The sequence below is a fragment of the Ictalurus furcatus genome, chromosome 17 (assembly GCF_023375685.1).
Source record: "Ictalurus furcatus strain D&B chromosome 17, Billie_1.0, whole genome shotgun sequence".
Taxonomy (NCBI): Eukaryota; Metazoa; Chordata; class Actinopteri; order Siluriformes; family Ictaluridae; genus Ictalurus; species Ictalurus furcatus.
The window spans coordinates 4,070,075-4,091,670 of record NC_071271.1 but is presented as its reverse complement, the minus strand read 5'-3'; the positions used below and the strand labels follow the sequence as shown (position 1 = coordinate 4,091,670).

Below are 21,596 nucleotides of genomic sequence, written 5' to 3'. Positions count from 1 at the left end.
AATGAAGCAATGGAAAAACTGTCAAGTAAAAAAAAAAAAAAAAAAACAACAATTTGCTCATTAAAACTTTAATTGAAATGAATAAAAAAGAAAAAACAACCAAAGATCAGTTTAAAATTTTTAACAATCTAGTTATCAATCTCTCGATTATTACAGGACATATGACCTTTATATAATGGACGATTTTTTAAAATCAATTGAATAATGTCATTTTTCTGTTCATTTATTTCTTCTGTGTTTAATTGAATAATAATTGATTAATCTATTGCTTTATCGATGTGCACATTTCTTAATTGGGGAATGAATCGATTCTTAATTTGTTATGCTAATACATTATTCTATCTGGAAAAGTGCACATTTTTTTCTGGAGAAAACACACACACACACAAACACACACACACACACGCACGCACACACACACAAAAACAGCTTTTCTAAAGGAAATGCGAGACACACAATTTTACTGCAGGAAATGTGAGCTACACACACACACACACACACACACACACACAAAAACAGCTTTACTAAAGGAAATGTGAGACACACACACACACACACACAGTGTAGACTGCAGGAAATGTAAGAAGCACATGTATAAAATGTAAGTAGCTTAAATTAAATACACAACCGCCGCAAATTCAGTATCGTATGTGTTTTGTTTTTCATGAAATATGTTCGATTGGATAGTCTAAAGGACTTTATGTACTGCACAAAGTACCAGAACCTTTGGTCTCTAGAAAACCAGAACCGTGCTTTGCCCAGGGGTTGCCTCTGGAGGTTCCAGCTGTGTGGTAATTGGCCTCAAGGATCCTTGCTTCCAAATTTCAGTGGTCATTTGTCTCAAGTTTGGACGCAAATCATTTAGAACTAGAACCTGAAGCTGAAGGTTTTGGTTAATGAAAGGTTTCATATTCGCTGAAACGCCCAATAACTCATCAGAACGTAGCTAACTACCGTATATCTGAAAACTTCTGCATGCTGAAGCTAACATTAGATGAAAAGTGTTTAAAAAAAAATATTGATTTTGTTTTTTCGCTCGATAATAAGGTTAGCAAAGTCTGTAGTGTAAAAATCATTTCTGTTAGCCTACAACCATTCTGTTTAGACCATATCGTCCTTGTTAATCGTATGCAGGAACGAAAAGCCAGCTACAACATAGCACGTAAAACAAGCTCGTATGGTCGATAAATCATAAAATAACATCACAAAATGACCTTTGCTCTGGCCGATCACCCGATCCAGAGGTGTGCACAGGATCGGTTCTGAATGTAAACAAAGAACTCATTGTTGAGCCTGAGCAGGATTACAGCACATGAATAAATTACGCACCGGATCCCAGGTCCCGGAGACGCACCTGCAACCTGATCGAACCGGTCGGGATCGAACGTCTCGAGAAGTAAAACTTGTGTTTCCATTTCCATACCAAACCTAGTGAACACGCTGTAATAGAGGTTGTCATGGTGACATAGGCACAGAACTAGCTTTATTTTTATGCCTCACGCACACACTATGTCATGACCTGCTAAAGAGAATAATCTGTCTTTCTTCTTTCTCTCTCTCTCTCTCTCTCACACACACACACACACACACACACACACACACTCGGGCTCACATTTCACCCTCCATCTCACACAGAGAGGCATTAGCTGCACGCTGCGAAGGTTCTGTGTGTGTGTGTGTGTGTGTGTGTGTGTCTATAATTACTGCACAGTTGGAAAGCAACACCTTAACCTTGTGTTTGCATTATTTTCTGTCCCAATCCCAGGTTTAATCACACACACACACACACACACACGGTTTATCTTACTTCCACTGACTTCATTACTAATACGACTAATTAATGCTGACATAAATCTGATGTAATCTGAAATAACCCCCCCCCCCCCCCAACAATTTTTTTTTTATAAATCCTGCAGTTTTTGTGGGAAAAACAAACAAACAAACAAACAAAAACAACAGTTTTCCTCATGGGGACCAGCCAACTGTTCCAACAAGGTCAAAACTGTCAGATGTTCCTATCCTTGGTCCCCATTGAATCCCCACGCTCACACACACACACACACACACAAACATATTGCGAACATTATATATTTATAAACTGACTTGCTTCTCGCAGCCATTTCCCTGTTAATCCTGACCTTTTCTCGAGCATAATGGTGTGCTCAAACCGTGCTTTCAAAACAGGAAGGTGAACACGCGATATACACTCGCTGATTAAACGCTAAAAGTCGTGAGAACAATGTTGCTAGGCAACTGGGAAACATGCACACAGAGCATAAGCTACAGAACATCTTCTCTAGCTAGCGGTGGTGAAAATAGCACCGTTAACCCATTAAGGCATGAAGCATAAAAGCAGCGTTTCTTTAGACGACACTGTAATTACGATAATAATCAACGACTAAACAACCTTCCGTGGATTCAGCCATACTGAGGAACTCGGAGCCCGTATGAACGGGCCGTTTCATGTGAAATATTGTAGCGAACACACCGAACACACACGCACGCACTACTGTGTTTATTTATATACAGCATCAACACTTCATAAACAACCGATATGGTTCTGGATTTACAACGCTAACGAGACGTCCTGAAACGAATCCAATTAAAAGGATAAGGCACTGACAGATCAGATGTTCCGGACGTCTGTCAGAACGAGAGGAATCGCCGCTCAGTCCGTCACGTCGACGCTGCACGTGTTGCTCCATGTCTCGGATAAACAGGCGACTAACCCGAGGCAGATTTTCCACGTGTTGGTAATTAGAGGACAGAAAGAAGCAGAGAGAGCGCCATGAACTCATCAGTATGATGAAATCACACTCTGCTACACACACAGACTCTGATGTTCTGAACCTTATGGTGTCCCACAGTTTGTGTCACCTCCTGACCTTTGTTCAATTTCCATCTTCTATGGCTTCGTGTCGTTGTTAAAATCTCACTGTGTTCCAATCAGAAGGCAGCTCTATCACAAAGGTAACAGGGGTATTTTATAAAAAAATTTTAAAAATGTAATTTTATTATTATTATTTTTTTAATTTGTGCTCGTACGTAGATAGCCAGAGGTCGGTAGGATAAGTGGTATGGAATATGGATGGATGGATGGATTAGGTTGTATATTTGAGGAGGTTCAGTTCATCCCTCCTGGCTCTCTAATCCATTGTCATTGAGCAACAGACTTTATTTTTCTATTCCAGCTATCTCTCTCTCTCTCTGTATCTCTCTGTCTGTCTCATTTGAGACACTTTATATGAAACAATCCCAGTATTTCATAACTAATGACTGATAAAATGAAACGATTTGCACTATTGTACTGACTTTGAGAACGTAGAAATGTCTATAAATGCAATTACACATCTAGACATCACCACTAGAGGGAGCTCACACACACACACAGCAGCTATAGTGAAGTTACTGCTAACCAATGACGAGTTGTATTTTCCCACATTTCTCTTTCTCTTTCTCTGTTTGTGTGTGTGTGTGTGTGTTAGGAAGGACCGTATGTGATGCTGAAGAAAAACTGGGAGCTGTACGAAGGGAACGATCGGTATGAGGGATACTGTGTGGATCTGGCGTCTGAAATTGCCAAACACATCAGGATTAAATACAAAATCTCCATCGTTGAAGATGGGAAGTATGGCGCAAGGGATCCGGAGACCAAGATCTGGAATGGGATGGTGGGGGAGCTTGTGTACGGGGTACGACTGACTGTGCGTGTGTGTGTGTGTGTGTGTGTGTGTGTGTGTGTGTGTGTACTAGGCATGTACGGCATTCAGCATCATTGCCTGACATCACTTATAGCACACAGTGTGACCGCTCACGATCACCAGCTTAGCCACAAACTGCGGCCACGTTCCAAATTAGCAGGGACACGTAAGACCTTGGAAACTTCAGACTAGGGGAAACATAGGATCTTGTAAACTAGGGACTGGGAAACATAGCACGTCGGAAGCGTCGCACGTTGGGAACGTAGGGCCTGGGACACATAGGATTGTGTTTCGAAATAACAAAAAAAAGTCAACGTAGGTCCAGTGGGAGCACGGTTGAAATCCCCACATATGTGCAACTATTTAGGAAAGATTACGCAGGGACCACCCTGCGCATTTGTGCTGTTGTGTGGCAATAATTATTCCGATGAAGACGCCCGAAATCAGCTGGAGGAAATACAGGTACAGATGTTGGAAAGTGGTTTTGGCAGTCTTCTGTCACTGAATGTGTGTAGTTTAGATCCCCACCTGCTTCAACACACAAGTTTGAAGAAGAACACCTGGTCTATTAAGGTCTCCACAACCTGCTGGGAAACTTCCTCGCTCTACCTCTCGCTCTCTCTCTCTCTCTCTCGCTTGCTCAATGACAGCAGCTTGTCCATTATTCCTCTAGCAGGATCGCTGTTTTTTCAGCAGCCAAGAAGAATTTGCGTTTTACTTTCAATTTAATTCCATTCATTTACAACAAAAGGATGCTATACATGACCTTCAAACAAGGTCATGCTCACAACAGAGGATTGCATGGTTTTTCTCTGTCAAAGCTCAGAAAATGACTGTTTTGATGTTCTGTTTGGTTAGCAAAATGGGTCTTCTCAGAGTCCACACTCGCACACAGCTTAGTATATGTGTGTGTGTGTGTGTGTGTTTACAATTATTTGAGACATGGCTAGAGATATGGTTTCTATTAAACCTTTTTTAACGGAATAAAGCAGCTACCGTACACTCGGTTGTAGTAATATATATTTGCGATTATCCTTGTCTCATAGGATGTTTGTGTTTGTCATCTCCAGAAAGCCGAGATCGCGGTGGCTCCTTTAACGATCACCCTGGTGCGGGAGGAAGTGATCGACTTCTCCAAACCCTTCATGAGCCTCGGAATCTCCATCATGATCAAAAAGCCGCAGAAGTCCAAGCCGGGCGTGTTCTCGTTCCTCGACCCGTTGGCCTACGAGATCTGGATGTGTATCGTATTCGCCTACATCGGGGTGAGCGTCGTGCTGTTCCTCGTCAGCCGTTTCAGCCCCTACGAGTGGAAACGAGACATGGACGAAGAAGAGCCGGACGCGGATCAGCCGCCCAACGAGTTCGGCATCTTCAACAGCTTGTGGTTCAGCCTGGGAGCCTTCATGCAGCAGGGCTGTGACTTCACGCCCAGGTAACTCCTGAAACGAACAGCATGTGTGGTTTTGGACACGTCCAAAGGTCTTTACAGGGCCTTTACAGTGGACATTGTGAGTCAAGTGTTCTACTCGACAGTCTGGAACCCTGTAGGTCTAAATGTTCTCGTGATTATCTGACGTAGGGAGCAGGAAAGGATTTAGGACAGAGTGACAAATCCACTTCCTCCTGTGCGCTGACCTAAAGGCTCCCCAGGAACTTAAGAACCCAGGTCCTGATCGCTACGTTATATTTAGAACATACGTAAAAAAGAGCAAAATATATATTAGTCGCCACTTTATAGCTCGGTCTGATCACCAAACCCCAAAAACTAACACCGACAGAGCAGCGTGCTCTGAACATTTGGAACAAAACTCAGTGAGGAGGAACAGTAAATCTGCAGGATGAGGTTTGGAACAAGTCTCACGCTGATCAGAACAGTCATGATGGAGGGAGGGAGCGAGGGAGGGAGGGAGGGAGGGAAATGAAGGGAAAGAAGAAAAATAAGTGAAGAGGATAAAATTTGAGGAAGGATGAAATGTGAGGAGGAAATAAAAGACGGACGTTAAAGTTCAGATAAGGAAGTGGGTAAGGAGTAAATAAGAAGATGAGGATGAAGAGAGCATGGAGGATGGATGGATGGATGGATGGAAGGAAGGAAAGCAGGAATTTGGGAACATATGGTGAAATCTGCATTAGGCTAGCATGCACATATGTAACTTTACCACAGGATGTAGCTTTAACTTTAGAACTTGCCCCCAAAAATGCTAATATTAGCATTAGAATGAGCTTTATCAGCAGGTTCTGTTGAAGCCAGTGAGTGTGTGTGTGTGTGTGTGTGTGTGTGTGTGTGTGTGTGTGTGTGTGTAAGTGGAGATCTTGGCAGTGCTAAATTGACTTTCCATCATCAAGTCCAACTTGAGGTGAAAGAGAAGAAAGATCGATCCATCCTCCGTTCTCTCTCTCTCTCTCTCTCACTGTCTCACTCGCTCTCTTTCTCTCTCGTGCTGTCTCTCTCTCTCTCTCTCTCTCTCTCTCTGTCTGTCACTCTTGATTCTCACCTTTCTGCTTATTTTAGCGACATTACGTGTCAGTGCTTACTGCTGTTTGAGTTACACAGTCACTCACTGAATGAGAGAAAGAAAGGGAAAGAGACAGACAACAGCACCAGGGTTACACCGTTACAGATGTCGAGACAGTCCGCTGGTTGAAATATGAGCAGGACGCCATGGAAGTTCTGTCCTTGCTGGTAAAGGCAGAAACTGGGGTTTAGGGGGTTGGGGGGGAGGGGTTGGTCGGGGGGTTGTGAAGATCTCACCTGTCAGATTCTGCTAGATTAGATTTTCAGTGTATGAGTGCATTTTAGGGCAGTGCTCGCTAACAGACAGGCCTCATAACTCCTCATAAAAGACACATTATCCTTTAGTTTTATCTCCAGGCCAAAAGCAGCAGCCGAACTTCACCACTCTTAACCTATCAGCTGGATATGATGGAGATAATCCAGCAGAGGTAAGGCCTATTGTAGATTAGCTACACCTAAGCTCCATATTTTATAACATTAGCGCTATGGCTAGTATATTAGCGGATACATCTTTAGACCCGGGTGGCACGGTGGTGCGCTCACAGCTCCAGGGTCTCCAGGTCGATCCTGAGCTCGGGTTACTCTCTGTTCGGAGTTTCACGTGTTCTCGCTGTCTCCATTGGGGTTTCCTCAGGGGTGTCCGGTTTCCTCCCACCCTAGGAGAACTGGTGACTATAGATCTGTGTGAGTATGTGAAGGCGAGTCATAAATGGCCTCCTGGCTTCCGAGTGGCCCGACAGAAAAGCCTTCACTCTATCATCGAGAGATCGTGAGTGCAGACTCCTAAAATGCTCTGGAGTCCAAATGAGCAAAATTGGCTGTGCTGTCAGGATGGGAGGGACGGTGTTATTCTGTCCCTGTCAATCACAGCGACACTAGCCAAACATAGGCGGAAAGGCACAGTGGCTGGACATGTCTCAGAGGAAGCAAGCTAGTCCTCATCCTCCCTGATTGTAGGGGAGAGAGGGTGGGAATTGGCAAATGACCAAATTGGGAGAAAAAGGTGGTAGCCTTATGCCACTACCTTATGCAATGAAGGACAAGGTCTATTGTTGACAATGTCTGCTCAAATAAAATTGAATTGCATGTATGTAGGAAGCAGGAAGACATTTGGATCTCGCTCGACCTTCTGATTTAATGATCCCCGCTACCACAGAAATGGTATAAAGAAGGTTACTGTGGTCAAACCTTTGCACTCGGTGATACACAAAGCCGCAACAACCTGGGATGAATGTGTTACCTCACCCATAGATTACATGTTGTCGTTCTTTCACATCTGGACTGGGCTACCAGCTGTGGTTCCCTCATTTTGGGGGGGAAAAATGTTCCATCTAGCACCTTAAAGGGTTCTTCGGTTTGTCTCTTGGGGAACTCCTTGATGTTTTATGGTTGTGTGTGTGTGAGTGTGTGTGTGTGTATGTGCGTGTGTGTGGCCTGTAGCCATGTCCGAAGATAAAAGACAGGATTCTTCAAAGCAGAGATACTGAGAGAAAGACAAGATGAGAGAGAGAGAGAGAGCGAGAGAGAGAAAGAGAGAGAGTGAGAGAGAGAGAGAAAGAGTGAGTGAGTGAGGGAGAGAGAGAGAGATACTAAGTGTCCTCTAATTTTAGCCGTTGAAATCAATAGAGTTTGGCGGCAGGATGTTCCTCATTAGATTTTCACAACTACAGAGTGATGGAGAGAGAGATGAAGAGAGAGAGAGAGAGAGAGAGAGAGAGAGAGAGAGAGAGAAACTAGTACAGTGTGGCTGTACAAATGAAATAACCAAGCAACTAAAGCAAAATAATTATAATTGAAAAAGATAACAGGGAGAAGGAAAAAAGAAGGAAGAAGAAACTACGACGGGAGAAAATAAAGGAAGAGAGGCGGAAGGCATGAGAAAGAAAGAAAAAATAGGAAAGGAAGGAAATTAAAAAAGGTAAAATTTTGACTAAAGGAATCAGTGAGATAAACAAAAGATAGACACACAAAGACAGGATGGAAAGAAAGAGCGAAAGACATGGATAACTATTAAGGGAAGGCTTAGAGGGAGGACACAAGTGAGGCAAACAAAAAAAAAGGAATGAGGAAAGAGAGAAAGAAACCAAGGGATAAAAGGAATAACAAATGAAAAATAAATGAAGACAATGAAGAAAAATATCAATCAGAAAGAAAAGGGGGAAAAGAAATGAGGGAGTCGAATGAAAAGGAAAAGGAAACAAAACTATGGGGGAAGTATAAATAAAATGGAAAGACTGAAAAAGGAAAGAAAGAGGGAGGGAGGAAAGAAAGGAAGACAACGTCAGCAGTCACTCAGGTTTATGGAAGTAAGCAATTAAAAAAATAAAAAGGAAGGAGAGACGTGTGAAAGAAAGAAAAAATGAAAACACTAGTTAACTAGCTAGCTAACTAACCAAATTAGCCGTAGTGGCTAATAAATCACTGGCTGACAATAATATAGACGACATATAGAGCTGCTTTCTGACTGGAACGTAATGCCTGTTTCTTCCCTGAAGGTCATTGTCGGGGCGTATAGTGGGTGGGGTTTGGTGGTTCTTCACTCTCATCATCATCTCGTCGTACACGGCCAACCTGGCGGCTTTCCTCACCGTGGAGAGAATGGTATCTCCCATCGAGAGCGCAGAGGATCTTGCCAAGCAGACTGAGATCGCCTACGGCACTCTCGATTCTGGCTCCACCAAGGAGTTCTTCAAGGTACACACACACACACACACACACACATATATATATATACATATACATGAATACTATTTAAAGATGATGGACTGGACAGTAATACTGCAAATTAGAGACAGACAAAGTAACAAAGAACGAGTACGGATTGTTTGTTTGTCTGCGTGTCTTACCCCATGTGTTCCCAAGTATCTTCTTTTCCTAACCTTTCTTGAACTCCTTGCCTTGTTTTTTCCTAGTTTCCTTTTTTTCACAGTAAGGGCGTATTAAATAGTATATTGGGGGACGGTGATGTATGAAAATATGGTTCTACACCTGAGTAGAGGACCATCAGGACATCAGTACCTTTGGTAGGAATGCTGGATTCGGCCACATCGTGACATGTTTGTATTCTGGTTTCTAACACAGACCAGTAAAGCATGAAATTCGCCAACTTGTTCGGCCATAAAGTTTTAACTACCTTATGCACACCAAGTGGCAAATCTATCCCTTGTGTGGGCTAGATATAGCCAGCGCTGCAAAAAAAAACAACACCTCACAGCATTGTTGATGGAGAAAGAGAAAGGGCTTATGCACAGTGTTTCACATTATTGCTAGAAAACCTTCCACATCCATGGAGTATACAGACCGTGTCTGACCATTTGCAAACACACCAATATGCTGGGGTCTCTCCCAGGGTCCAGAAACATGATGTCATGGCGGCTTGCTGTGTCATGTGACCCCTTTATCTACTGTAGGATAGCAGATCCGGTCTGATCGGTAGTAGGCATGGAGGGTCTGGCAGTAACATCAACAACAGGCTAAACCAAGGTCTGTTCAGCCAGAAAGAGGCTATCAGTGTTGTGTCGTCCGTTATATAACAGCTTCATAACAATGCCAGCGGTGGAAAGGCATACAGCAGTAGATTTGGCCAGTCATGCTTCAATACATCCTGGCCCGAAGTCTCTATCTCTGCCCGGTCAGTGAGCCATATTGGGCAGTAAGCTGTCTCAAACAGATCAAATTCCACTCTGTCATTGGTGTTCCAAATGAACTGAAACACACAGTCAGCGTATGCTCAGTGATTTCGTCAGCACGGTAGATTTAAACCTCTTTTAAAGACAAAAGGTGTTCACCTGTCCACATCCAGAGCTTGTTTGCCGAACTTTCGCGTTGTTCATGTACATACCACACCGAAAACAAGGGAATATATACGGCACGTCAGATTTAAGAGAAGCTATTACGTATAGTTTCTATCCATTTTCTATACCGCTTATCCTACAGAGTCACGAGGAACCTGGAGTTTATCCCAGGAAGCATCGGGTACAGCCCCACGGACCCTGGTATTGTAAGGCCACTCGGGTACCGTGGGCAACACACTGGTATATTACTGGCTCTTCTTATAAGGAAGTAGGGGAATTGTCTGTGCTACAGAGCAGATGGAATGTAGAAATAGGCATCTTTCAGATCTACGGTTACAAACCAATCGTGTTTGTTACCTGTTCTCATCACATCCGGGACGGATATCATATGGAACAGCAGTCAGATCCAAACTTGCTTCCTTTTTTAAAAAAAAAAATCTTGTCTGTGTACTATTTATATCGCTTGTTCCTCTAGTATATAGCCAATTGACTTGGGTCGCGCACTTCTATGGGATGGACCCATGTTTGTTGGTGATCGAGAGTGAAACTGTAAACGATCCCCTGTGGGCAGCGCAACTGATGTGATCTTATCCGGCGCCAATGCTTCAGTTGCAGATGGCCGATTCCAGGATCCCTCAGCACATTTCCCGACTCGTTGATTTGGAGGCTTGGTCACGCCGGTGCTCTGGCATGTAAACCACGTTTGCATTCCGGTTTGTGTGGCAGCACCAACATGGTATGCTGCTGAAGGTAACCTGTGTCTAAAGGTATCCCTTGATTAGTTCATGTCTCAGACAGAAGGAGGTGATCATTCAGTGCCTTCTGGACTTGTGCACCAAAGATCTCTCCAAGTACCATTGGGAAATAGTGCCATGTTTGTACCAGGCTCCAGCAATGGTCTTTGAGCCTGTAAAACGTGCTCTGGTGCTCTGGTCCCAGACAATCTGAGGATTATTCATGCGCATCATCCGAATCCATCGGGGCCTGGCAGAACAAGCAGCACACATCTTGGGCTGAAATGCAAGAAGTTGAGAGAGTTGAGAAAGCTCAGCCATTCACAGCAAGGACACGGTCGTCCTGACGTCATTGTCACAGGTTCGGAAGGAAACCGCGCTAGCAGTCTGGGAAATGAAAGGATTTAGAACAAACAAAAGTGAGACTAATAACTAGGCACAGGTGGTGACTAATGAGGGGTCGTGGTCAGTGTAGACCTGGAACCAGAAGAACCCAGGAGGCAGGAAACAGGAAACGAACAGAAGGCCCCCATCACATGAGAATGAAGAGAGAAAAAGAAAGAGAGACAGAGTAATGAAGACCATGTAGAACACACACTCTGTCCAGTGTTTGTTGTGTGTGTGTATGTGTGTGTGTGTGTGTGTGTGATGTTTTATTTAAGGCCATTGCCGCAGAGCCGCAGCCTGGACGTGACTGACATGATTATGGGGTTTCTGCCCGTCATGGTCCACTACACACACACACAAACCCCCATTACACCGACACCCCCCCCCCCACACACACACACACACACACACACACACACATTGGCGTGGTGTGCACAGCGGAGATGAAGAATGTGTTGTGTCTTATGGAGTGTGAAAAGACTGAAACTCAAAGACAGCAGGATAAATGACCTTCTGCTACACACCCATATACATGCGCATACAAACACACACACACACGCACACACTCTCAAAGCTCTCAGAAAAGTGCACACCTCATGGCATACTCTACAATATACATCAATAAATGCATCAACAACAGGGCAGTATGGGAAATCCACACACACCGCATACCGATTGTGTTAGCTGCGTTACGAAAAATGAAAATACACAAATAAACATGAAACACACAAGAAAATAAACCTTGGAAATGAACTCTATTAGCAACATGTTGTGTTAATATTACAAAGCATATTCTAGTATTCATAGATAGTACATATATATATATATATATATATATATATATATATATATATACATATACAGCAGTAATCTAATTATTGAGCTTATTCTGAATAAGACAATATTGTGATTAAGGTGTGTACATGAGTTGCTTTTAGAATACTCCTTTCATGTTCAGGTTTTACATGTTATAGAATGTAGATCGATTAACGTCACACGTCATTACGTCCCCACGCCACGCCGTCCGACGTCCCTCAAGAATTTCACGTATCGACATACAGTTCTTCTTCGTTATGGTACCATAGACAGTTTTAGGTGTTTTTATTTAAAATTTTATGAACGCTTCAAGTGCGGTTAATTATTTGTCATGCTGTACGTGCAAATAGACGACTGCTTGAAGCCCTGGGCTGCGTCCCAAACCGCGTACTTACCTTCTATATAGCAGCTCAGATACATGTGTCTCGCCTACTATATAGTAGGCAAGTACGCGGTTTGGGACGCAGCCGTGCTCTGTTGTTTGCCGTAAAACGGTTGAGCGCTGCCGTGTGTGTACGTGTCCTGTCGCAAAATGCGGTGAGAACTCCCACACGACGTTAATAGTGTGATTAAGGTGTGTACATGTCTGTAATGCACGTCCATAACGTGACTAAAACAGGAATAATAAAATAATATAATATAATATAATAATAAAATTCAATTCCATTTGTGTTTACTTTGAGTATGACTTTAATCGGATTACGGTCATTAATAATCACTGTTTACATGCTAATTTCTTAATCAGAGTATCGTCTTCATCGGGTTAATATCGGATTATTGTCGTCCATGTAAACGTACTGACTGATGTGGGTGGGCGAGAGGCAGACCCTCGTCCCGACTGGCTGTATCTACTGCGTGTGCTCCGGCTCCAATTTTCACAAGACGGTGACTGCCATTTCGACCCTTCCCTTTCTCGATGAGCTGCCTTCAGCTAAATAAATAAACTAGTATAAATGCATGTGATTGGTTGGAACAAGCCACAATATAGGATCTGAAATAGAATCTACGAACTGAAGTCGCTGAACTCCAGACAGTTTAATCTCGAACGTTGCTGGGTTCTGCTACGGAGGTTTTTTTGTTAAACGAACCTCTTTGCTCCTGTTTGTCGTCCCTCTAGCGGTCCAAGATTGCGGTGTATGAGAAGATGTGGTCGTACATGAAGTCGGCCGAGCCGTCCGTGTTCACGAAGACGACTGCGGAGGGCGTGGCCCGAGTGCGCAGGTCGAAGGGGAAGTACGCGTTCCTGCTGGAGTCCACCATGAACGAGTACACGGAGCAAAGGAAACCGTGCGACACCATGAAGGTCGGAGGGAACCTTGACTCCAAAGGCTACGGCATCGCCACGCCAAAGGGCTCGCAGCTAAGGTGGGTGGAGTATTATAACATCCAGCCAATCACAGAGCTGTTATAGTATTCCACCCACCCTGGTGGCCCTGCCCACTTTCTATCTCTCTGTCTATCTCTCTCGCTCTCTCTCACCTGTCTGGTTAAACACTGCTATAACACCAGCCAATCACAGCACTGTTATAGGTTTACAACATTGACCAATCACAGACTATAGTATAGCCCCACCCACTTCATTATCTGACTTCATTTCTGTTTACTCTTTAATATCTCGGCCTCTCTCTTTTTCCTCTATCTGTCTTGCTGTCTGATAAATAGGGTCAAAGGTCAATCACCGAATGTGTTTTAAGGGATGTTACCCTGCAAGCAATTGTGTGTGTGTGTGTGTGTGTGTGAGAGAGAGAGAGAATATGTGTGTGCACCGTGCAATTTTCATTACAGAACCAGAACCCAGACAACCCATTTATTTATCTCTCTCTCTCTCTCTCTCTCTGTGTGTTTGTGTTTTGCTCTGTATCTCTCATTCTCTCTCTCTCTTTCTGTCTATCTGGGTATCTGTCCATCTCTCTCTCTCTCTCTCTCTCTCTCTCTCTCTTTCTGTCTATCTGGGTATCTGTCCATCTCTCTCTCTCTCTCTCTCTCTCTCTCTCTCTTTCTGTCTATCTGGGTATCTGTCCATCTCTCTCTCTCTCTCTTTCTGTCTATCTGGGTATCTGTCCAACTGTATTTCTCTCTCTCTCTCTGGGTTTGTGTGTGTGTGTGTGTGTGTGTGTGTGTCCTGCTCTGTATCTCTCTCTTTCTCTTCCTTTCTCTCTCTCTCTCTGGGTTTGTGTGTGTGTGTCTTGCTCTGTCTCTCTCTCTGTCTCTGTCTATCTGGGTATCTGTCCATCTCTCGCTCTCTCTCTCTCTCTCTCTCTCTCTCTCTCTCTCTCTCTCTCTCTCTTTCTGTCTATCTGGGTATCTGTCCAACTGTATTTCTGTCTCTCTCTCTGGGTTTGTGTGTGTGTGTGTGTGTCTTGCTCTGTATCTCTCTTTCTCTCTCTCTCTCTCTCTCTCTCTCTCTCTCTGGTTCTGTCTGTGTTTGCGGTGTAATAAATAGGATTAATGTTGTTGTATAGTAAGGTATAGCGACATCACCCTCTGGTGGTGAGCGTAATCCAATACCATTTATACACAGCGGAATGAATAAACAGCTAAAGACACAGGAAGTGGAGGAACAGACACAGGAAGTGGATTGGGAGTTCAGAAATCGAACTTCATAAAACATCAGAAGTATGAGGAATATTTTCCTCTCACAGCATGTAGCGCAGTTTCATTAGATTACTAGGCTTATATTTATGTAGAGCTTCAGATAGCAAAATATGAGATTACGTGGGAGGAACGCACAAACTCTCAGTGTCACACAGTCTTATATAACAAACAGAACCAGTGTGTGTGTGTGTGTGTGTGTGTGTGTGTGAGTGTGTGCTACACTTCGACGACTCCATTATTTCTCAGTGACACCAGGCATTAAACTCAATTTCCGAGCTCTGTGACCTCCGACCGTTACAGCGCAGATAATAAACACTGTTTATTATCGTTTCTACGTCGGTCTGACCTTTGACTTGTGAGGTCATCACCACTCCTCCTACTCAATAACATCCCCATAGCATCATTCTGTCTCTGCATCTTTCTCTTCATTCCACCAGGGCGATCAGGCTGTGGTTTTACTGTCAACCTTTAGGCCCTGTCCCAAACGCTACGGTTGGTTACTAGTTAGTGTGCTTACTAGAACGTCCTGTCCTAAATGACTGCTCGTATTAGCCATTTTAACGCTTTACAGTTTAGCACCAGTTGCTGTGCCGACCCCCGGTTTCACTGACTAGCTATCAGGATATCAGGTCTTTTTGTATGAACCATCCCCAAACAGTTGCTCTAGTAAGTACACTTCTATCCGAAACAGGCGTTTGGGACACAGCTTTGATCTGTATTCAATTCCACTTCACTTTCTGCTCTTTCCTCTCCTGCCTTCAGCTGTTCAGTAACTGATGATGATGAATGTGTTCCTGTGTGAGAGAACTGAGAGAGAGAGAGAGAAATGGATGTAAGAGCTACCACGGTTTTGACTAACTGAGCTTCCTCCCATCTTCTTCCTTTTTCTATTCCTCCCCTTGTCCGCTCTCTCGCTTTCTTCTTTCTGCTTCACTCTCTCTGTCTCCTCTTTTCCTCCTCTTATAATCCTTCTCTTCTAATTTCTAATACTTTCCCTGCCTTCTTTCATTCCCGCATCCCTTTCTCCTCTCTTCTTCTCATCTGTTCATTCTCTATGCTCCCTATTCTTCCTTTTTTTCTCTTTTCTACTCTAATTTCGCTCATTTCTTTTCTTTCACTCTTTCCTATTTTTCTGACTTTCCCTTCCTTTTCCCTCCTCTTTCTCCTGTCTCGTGCCGTAAGCATCCCCCTGAACCCCCCTCCCTCACCGTTGTGTGTGTGTGTGTGTGTGTGTGTGTGTGGTGTGTTAATGTGTGTGTTTAACTGAAGAAACGCTGTGAACCTGGCTGTGCTAAAGCTGAATGAACAAGGCCTGTTGGACAAATTGAAAAATAAATGGTGGTACGACAAAGGCGAGTGTGGCAGCGGGGGCGGAGACGCTAAGGTTAGCCGCCGTTTTGCGCCCGGAAAGAGCGCTAACGGAATAAAACGTGACGTAAAAGAGACTTCTGCCATGACGACAACATAACACACACATATACGCATACACATACAAACACACACAAAACCAGAGCAAGAAACGTTCGTCGTTCGGCCTTTGGCCTGAAGGGGGCGCTGATGAACAGCTGAACCAGGTGAGTTTCGATAGAAATCTAGCTAATGTTACGCTAGTACGTTGTGTAAATAAAAACAGGACGCAGGAAGTTTGCCGCCAAAGCTAGCTAACCCTAGGTGAACGATAGTGATCATGCTTCCTATTGGCTGATCAAATGTATCTTGAGCTTCACTTTGAACTTCTAATGGTTTCATAGAATAAAGCAAAGGGTTACAAAATGTTAGGAAACAATTTAACATGATGACGACTGACCTGTGTTTGTTTCTCTAACATGGCAGAATGTGCCTTTTACACGGTGACAGAGTGACGTTCCACACACACACACACACACACACACACACACACACACACACACACACGTCTATAGCACCTACAAACACACACACACACAAAAGCCACTAGAAACACACACAGCGTCTTATATGAGCCCTGTACACGTGTGTACTGTGTAACCGTCGCTCTGTCACTTCCTGTTTGTGTGTCCTGTTGTGTCTAAATAACATAAGATAACATGGCATGTGATGTTATTTATGTTATTCCCTCGGTGAAGAACCCCAGTAAACCTCGCAGTATTGAAACTGAGTGAAGCAGGAGTCTTAGACAAACTGAAAAACAAGTGGTGGTACGATAAGGGCGAGTGTGGACCCAAGGACTCGGGAAGTAAGGTCAGTCTCTACGACCACAGGAAACAAACAAAATATATATATATATATATATATATATCTTTTAAATAACTAGATAATGATATCCTGAGGGATATAATGCACTTATGAGAAGAAAGATAGAAAGAACGTAGCTAAAAAGATACAAAAATATTTTTTAAAGAAGAAGACCAAGAAATATACGGATAATGATGAATAACGGGGGGGAAAACTGAAAGAGTGAAATAAATCAAAGAACAATACGGATAAGGAAATGAACGAAGAATGAAAGAAAGCAAGGAAAAAATTCAAATGAAGTGTAAAAGAAAAACAGAATAACAGAAAGAATAAACAGTGAAGCTGCTGATTGGTCGGGTGCTGTAACGCCCAGTATGACATCATAAGTTGGCAGTCGGAATTAATTTTTGTGTGTGAGAGTGTGTGTGGGGAAAATATTATTATAAAAACTATTATTTTCAGAGACAAAACATCCGAATAGCACATTAAATATATATTTAATAAATAAATAAATAAATAAATAAATAAATCGCCCGTCCTGTACCGTACAAATAGAATTATTTCTAAAGCTACTTAAAACATGCAACTCCCATTTAACTTCATTAACATAAGATAACTTATATATAGTGATTGTAGTGTCAGGAATAATTAGATGCGTGTACAGTAGAGTACAGAATAGGCTGATCAAAGGGTTATGAGATTAATAACATTATAACAATACATTAATATATTATAACATAATATCCTTCATATTTGATCATATTGGAAGCTGAATTTCAAACGATTCAGAAATCACTCAAATCTGTGTAGGAGATTAGATTAGATGCTTTATCTGTTGTATGGATTATTAATAGGTTTTCTGAAAGATCGACATAATGTCAATCATAGTTCGTAAAAAACAAATTAAACATCCGAGTATTAAATTTGCCCCGCCCCCTGCACTTAGCACGTATATTTAATTAGCTAATTAAAACGTTGACTGATGAACTGAAACACACAGTATTGCACGGTATTGCGGCGCTTTTTACATTGTAAACGTCAGACTTTTTTTATCTATCGACGTGTCGAGGGTTACGGTTTTGTCATGTACTTCATTACCCGACTGAAACGTTAATTAAGTCATTAACCGACAGAACAGATGATACATGTTTAGATTTCTAGATCGGATTAATATGAGATGGGAGAATTATTTGAATTATGAACTATTCCGAGCCTGTAATCGGTGAGTTAAAACAATTACGATAAAACAGTATTGAAATGGTAATTACGGTAATGTAGGATAGACCTGATGTCATAAGACTTTATGTAAAAAACTATAACTTTCACAACACGTCCCAGACACTCGTCTTTTTCCCTCTCTCCTTCCGTCTTCGTGGGACACTCTCAGGATAAGAGCTCTCAGGCGCTGAGCCTGAGCAACGTAGCGGGCGTGTTCTACATCCTGGTGGGCGGGCTCGGCCTCGCCATGCTGGTGGCGCTCGTCGAGTTCTGCTACAAGTCGCGAGCCGAGGAGAAGAAACGGGCGGAAGAGTGGAAGCAGAAACAAGCCGAATCGGCTGAGCTGAACTTCAGTCCGGTGCCGAGCCCGAGCCCGAGTGTACAGAACTTAGCGACCTATCGAGAAGGGTACAACGTTTACGGCTCGGACGGCATAAAGATTTAACGGGTAAGAATTAGCAATTCTCACAAACCGCCTCTTGTTCCGAATTGTGTGTTTATGACATCACAGTTCTGGTGCGTTCTGACTCCGCCTCTCATCCCCCCTATCCTCCTCTAGAGTTCGCCTTCACCACAGAGACTCCTTAAGGCCCGGCTGTCAAGGGACCGCCATTTATGGATTCCGGCCCTGCCCATGCCATGGAGTTCCCATAGCAACCAAAAAAATCTCACGCTGTGCCTTACTTACTGCTGACGCGTCGAGGAACACGCTTCCTGCTCAACCGGACTTCGAAAGAGCCTCTTACACGGATTGTAAAAGAAGTACAAAAACATATAAAACACACACTGAAACAGTGCGTCCGCAGGAAAAGGGGCAGAGACGACGCATCTACGGGATTTCTTTGACGCCTTAATATGATGACATCAACACCAAAACCACACCCGCTGAGAAAATGACCAGAAGACCAGAAAACTGTCAGACTGTATACAGTTCCTGATGTATCGACATGTTTCCTTTATTCAGTTATGACATGTAGTCTTCTGAGAACGCACCCTCTGTCCCAAACGCTAGCATTCCTGACTAGAACGTCCGCCATTTTAAGCTCCGTCTCAAACACTCGAACACACAGAATTCTTGATAGCGGTTATTTTATGTTCCAAGTGTTCATATGGTGTGAGGGTGTATGAGTGAGTGGGTGTATTATCCATATGACCGTATACATCAGGTTTAAAAATGAAATGCAGTGCTAAGTGTGCTAATCACGTACTCAAACCACTGACTAGCAGACTGTTAGCTAGCAGGAAATCAGCTAGCCGCTGTTTATCGTTTTTGACACAGTATGTACGTACACACGTCCCTGCTTCCTCAGAACACTTTAATGAAACACCAGTGTTTGGGATCTAGCCAGATAACGTAGCTCAAATATGGTAGCATATTAGCATTGCTAATTAGCCGTTTATTTAAAGCAGAAAAACACCACGTTGTCCCATAGTTTAATGTTTGTTAATGTTAATTGATAAATAATGATATATTTGTAAAAAAAAAAAAAAAGAGAGAGAGAAAAAACGGCGGGGGGGGGGGGGGTCATAACAGGAAGTAGAAGAACACCACGTGCACATAAACATCTATGCTTTGACCCCGATGTAAATAAGTTTAGACACACAGATCCCACCTGTTTTTAGGTAATGACTCGTCGCAATAATGAATATAGGACAACACAAAATCTTTTATATGCACACTTGTAAAAAAATGAAATGAGTGCATAGAATTATAGAGACTTACAAACTAAAAGAACACCACAGTGTGTGTGTGTGTGTGTGTGTGTGTGTGTGTGTGCACGCGAGAGAGAGTCCATGGCGTCTGTTCTGTTAACACTTGACTTCCAATACGCTTTTTACCGCTTCCCGTCTTTGACTGAATCTGAATCCACTCCGCCACCTTAACGACCGGTCCACGTGATCAGCTTGAGCGAAGTTTATTAGATGTGTTTATTAGAGCACAACTTACCCAGAAGTCATTGCTGCAATCCAACGCCGCTTCCTTTTTCCAAACGGCGGCTGAAGGTAACCCTGTAGCCTAGATTCCAGAAACGTGAATCTTTCGTTCATTTATCTTCACCGTGGATACAGAGACAAACCTAGGAACATTCAATAAAGTCTTAAATAAAGTTGTGTTTATTTGCTGGTAATTAGCTAGCTTAATCAGCTAACTAGCTAGTGAATGCTAGCACTGCTAACGGCCGGTTGTACGCTAAGTCACTCTCCAGCGTTTGCACTAAATTGGTCGTAGATATTTAGCAGCCAAGTTCCTGGAGTTAGAAAAGTAGAACGTTAGTTAGCAAACTAGCTAATTAGCCAGCTGATATGACTCCATATAGAAATACGCTGTAATTCCGTTCGACTACATTGTTCTAGCTACCGAGGTTTACGCTCTACACGCTCTTCCCCTTGTACTGCAAGTGTACACTTCAAGTGGCCTAGTACATTCATCCTAGCGCTTCAGACTGAGGTGAAGGACCTGTAAAAAGCGTATTGGGACACTGTGTACATGTCCCTAAGGAAAAGTTTGTTTTACTTCTGTTTGTTTAGGGGGTTTTGTTGATATTTTTTTTCTTTTCATTTTACATTTGGTTTTCTTTCATCGTTTGCTCAAGAGATATAAATAAAGATGAGTTTGAATAATTAAAGGCAATTTTTTGCTGTTGATGACCTGAAACGTCTTGTTATTGTGTGAAAATCTGATAGGCCTGCCTGTGGTAATGTTCGGCAAAAATGATTGGTCGTGTGAAAGCAGGGTAAGTTAGCTAATTAGCATTCACTAATTAAGTGAAAAATGTAAAAGAGCTAGCTTGACGGCTAGCTTGTTAGTTATTTGGGTCCTAATATACGCAACAATAAGGAAGTAATAAAGGTCTGTTTTTATAATACTTATTTTTACACTATATTTCATCTAGGGAAAATCCTTCATATTATAGCCTATGGTAGATATTTTTCCATAAGAACAGCACGTGAATTAAAACGTGAAATTCACGAAACGGTCATAACGGTTTGGAAGGCTGTCGCCTTGGCAACAAGGGTTCTACTCGCGAGCTATAGCGCTGTAATCCATAGACACATCAATACATAGATGCCGCTTTGGCCCGTTGCTGCGATACATACGTCGACGTGTCCGCCATATAGATCCGAGTAAAACTGCGCTGTAAACAAACACAAGTACACGTCGGAGCTGCGGTTTTTTCTGGATAAAAAACACGAGAACGTTTACATTTCTCAAAGGATTTCAATGGTTTACGATCTACGTCTCAAGTTATCTCGAGAGTTAGACTTGGAAAAAGGTATTGTGGAAACTCACGCTCGTCAAGCATAGATACGGCTTATTTATCTAGGTTAATAATCACCGAGACGCCCCTAATGTAGTATAATTTAACGTTTTAAGGGGTTTTTTTCATTCTGGAAATGGATTTTTCTGTCTTCAACCCCGTCTCTTAGCTTTTCTTCTGCTCCAGGTCAGAATTCTGTTAACAAAAGCAGAATGCAGACTGACTGCCAGTGTCGCACTATTTGGTTTGCATTAGCAATAAAAGGATATAAAGTATACTCAAAACAATTACAAATATAATTATAAGATGGATCCGGTCAAACTTTTACAGTTACAGTGGTAAAACATTTATGTTATTGT

At 42.8% G+C, this 21,596-nt stretch overlaps 1 protein-coding gene across 1 annotated transcript in view; it reads left to right on the top strand.

Moving 5' to 3' along the window:
- gria4a (glutamate receptor, ionotropic, AMPA 4a) overlaps positions 1-21,254 on the top strand; it is a 53,269-nt gene extending 32,015 nt beyond the window's left edge. Inside the window, exons 10-16 of the mRNA XM_053646795.1 lie at positions 3,486-3,692; positions 4,772-5,136; positions 8,715-8,913; positions 13,068-13,315; positions 16,651-16,765; positions 18,147-18,425; positions 18,537-21,254. Coding sequence (XP_053502770.1) covers positions 3,486-3,692; positions 4,772-5,136; positions 8,715-8,913; positions 13,068-13,315; positions 16,651-16,765; positions 18,147-18,422 — 1,410 coding nt within the window. The 3' untranslated portion in view covers positions 18,423-18,425; positions 18,537-21,254. The remainder of the gene's footprint in view (positions 1-3,485; positions 3,693-4,771; positions 5,137-8,714; positions 8,914-13,067; positions 13,316-16,650; positions 16,766-18,146; positions 18,426-18,536) is intronic.
- Positions 21,255-21,596: the final 342 nt, after the last annotated feature.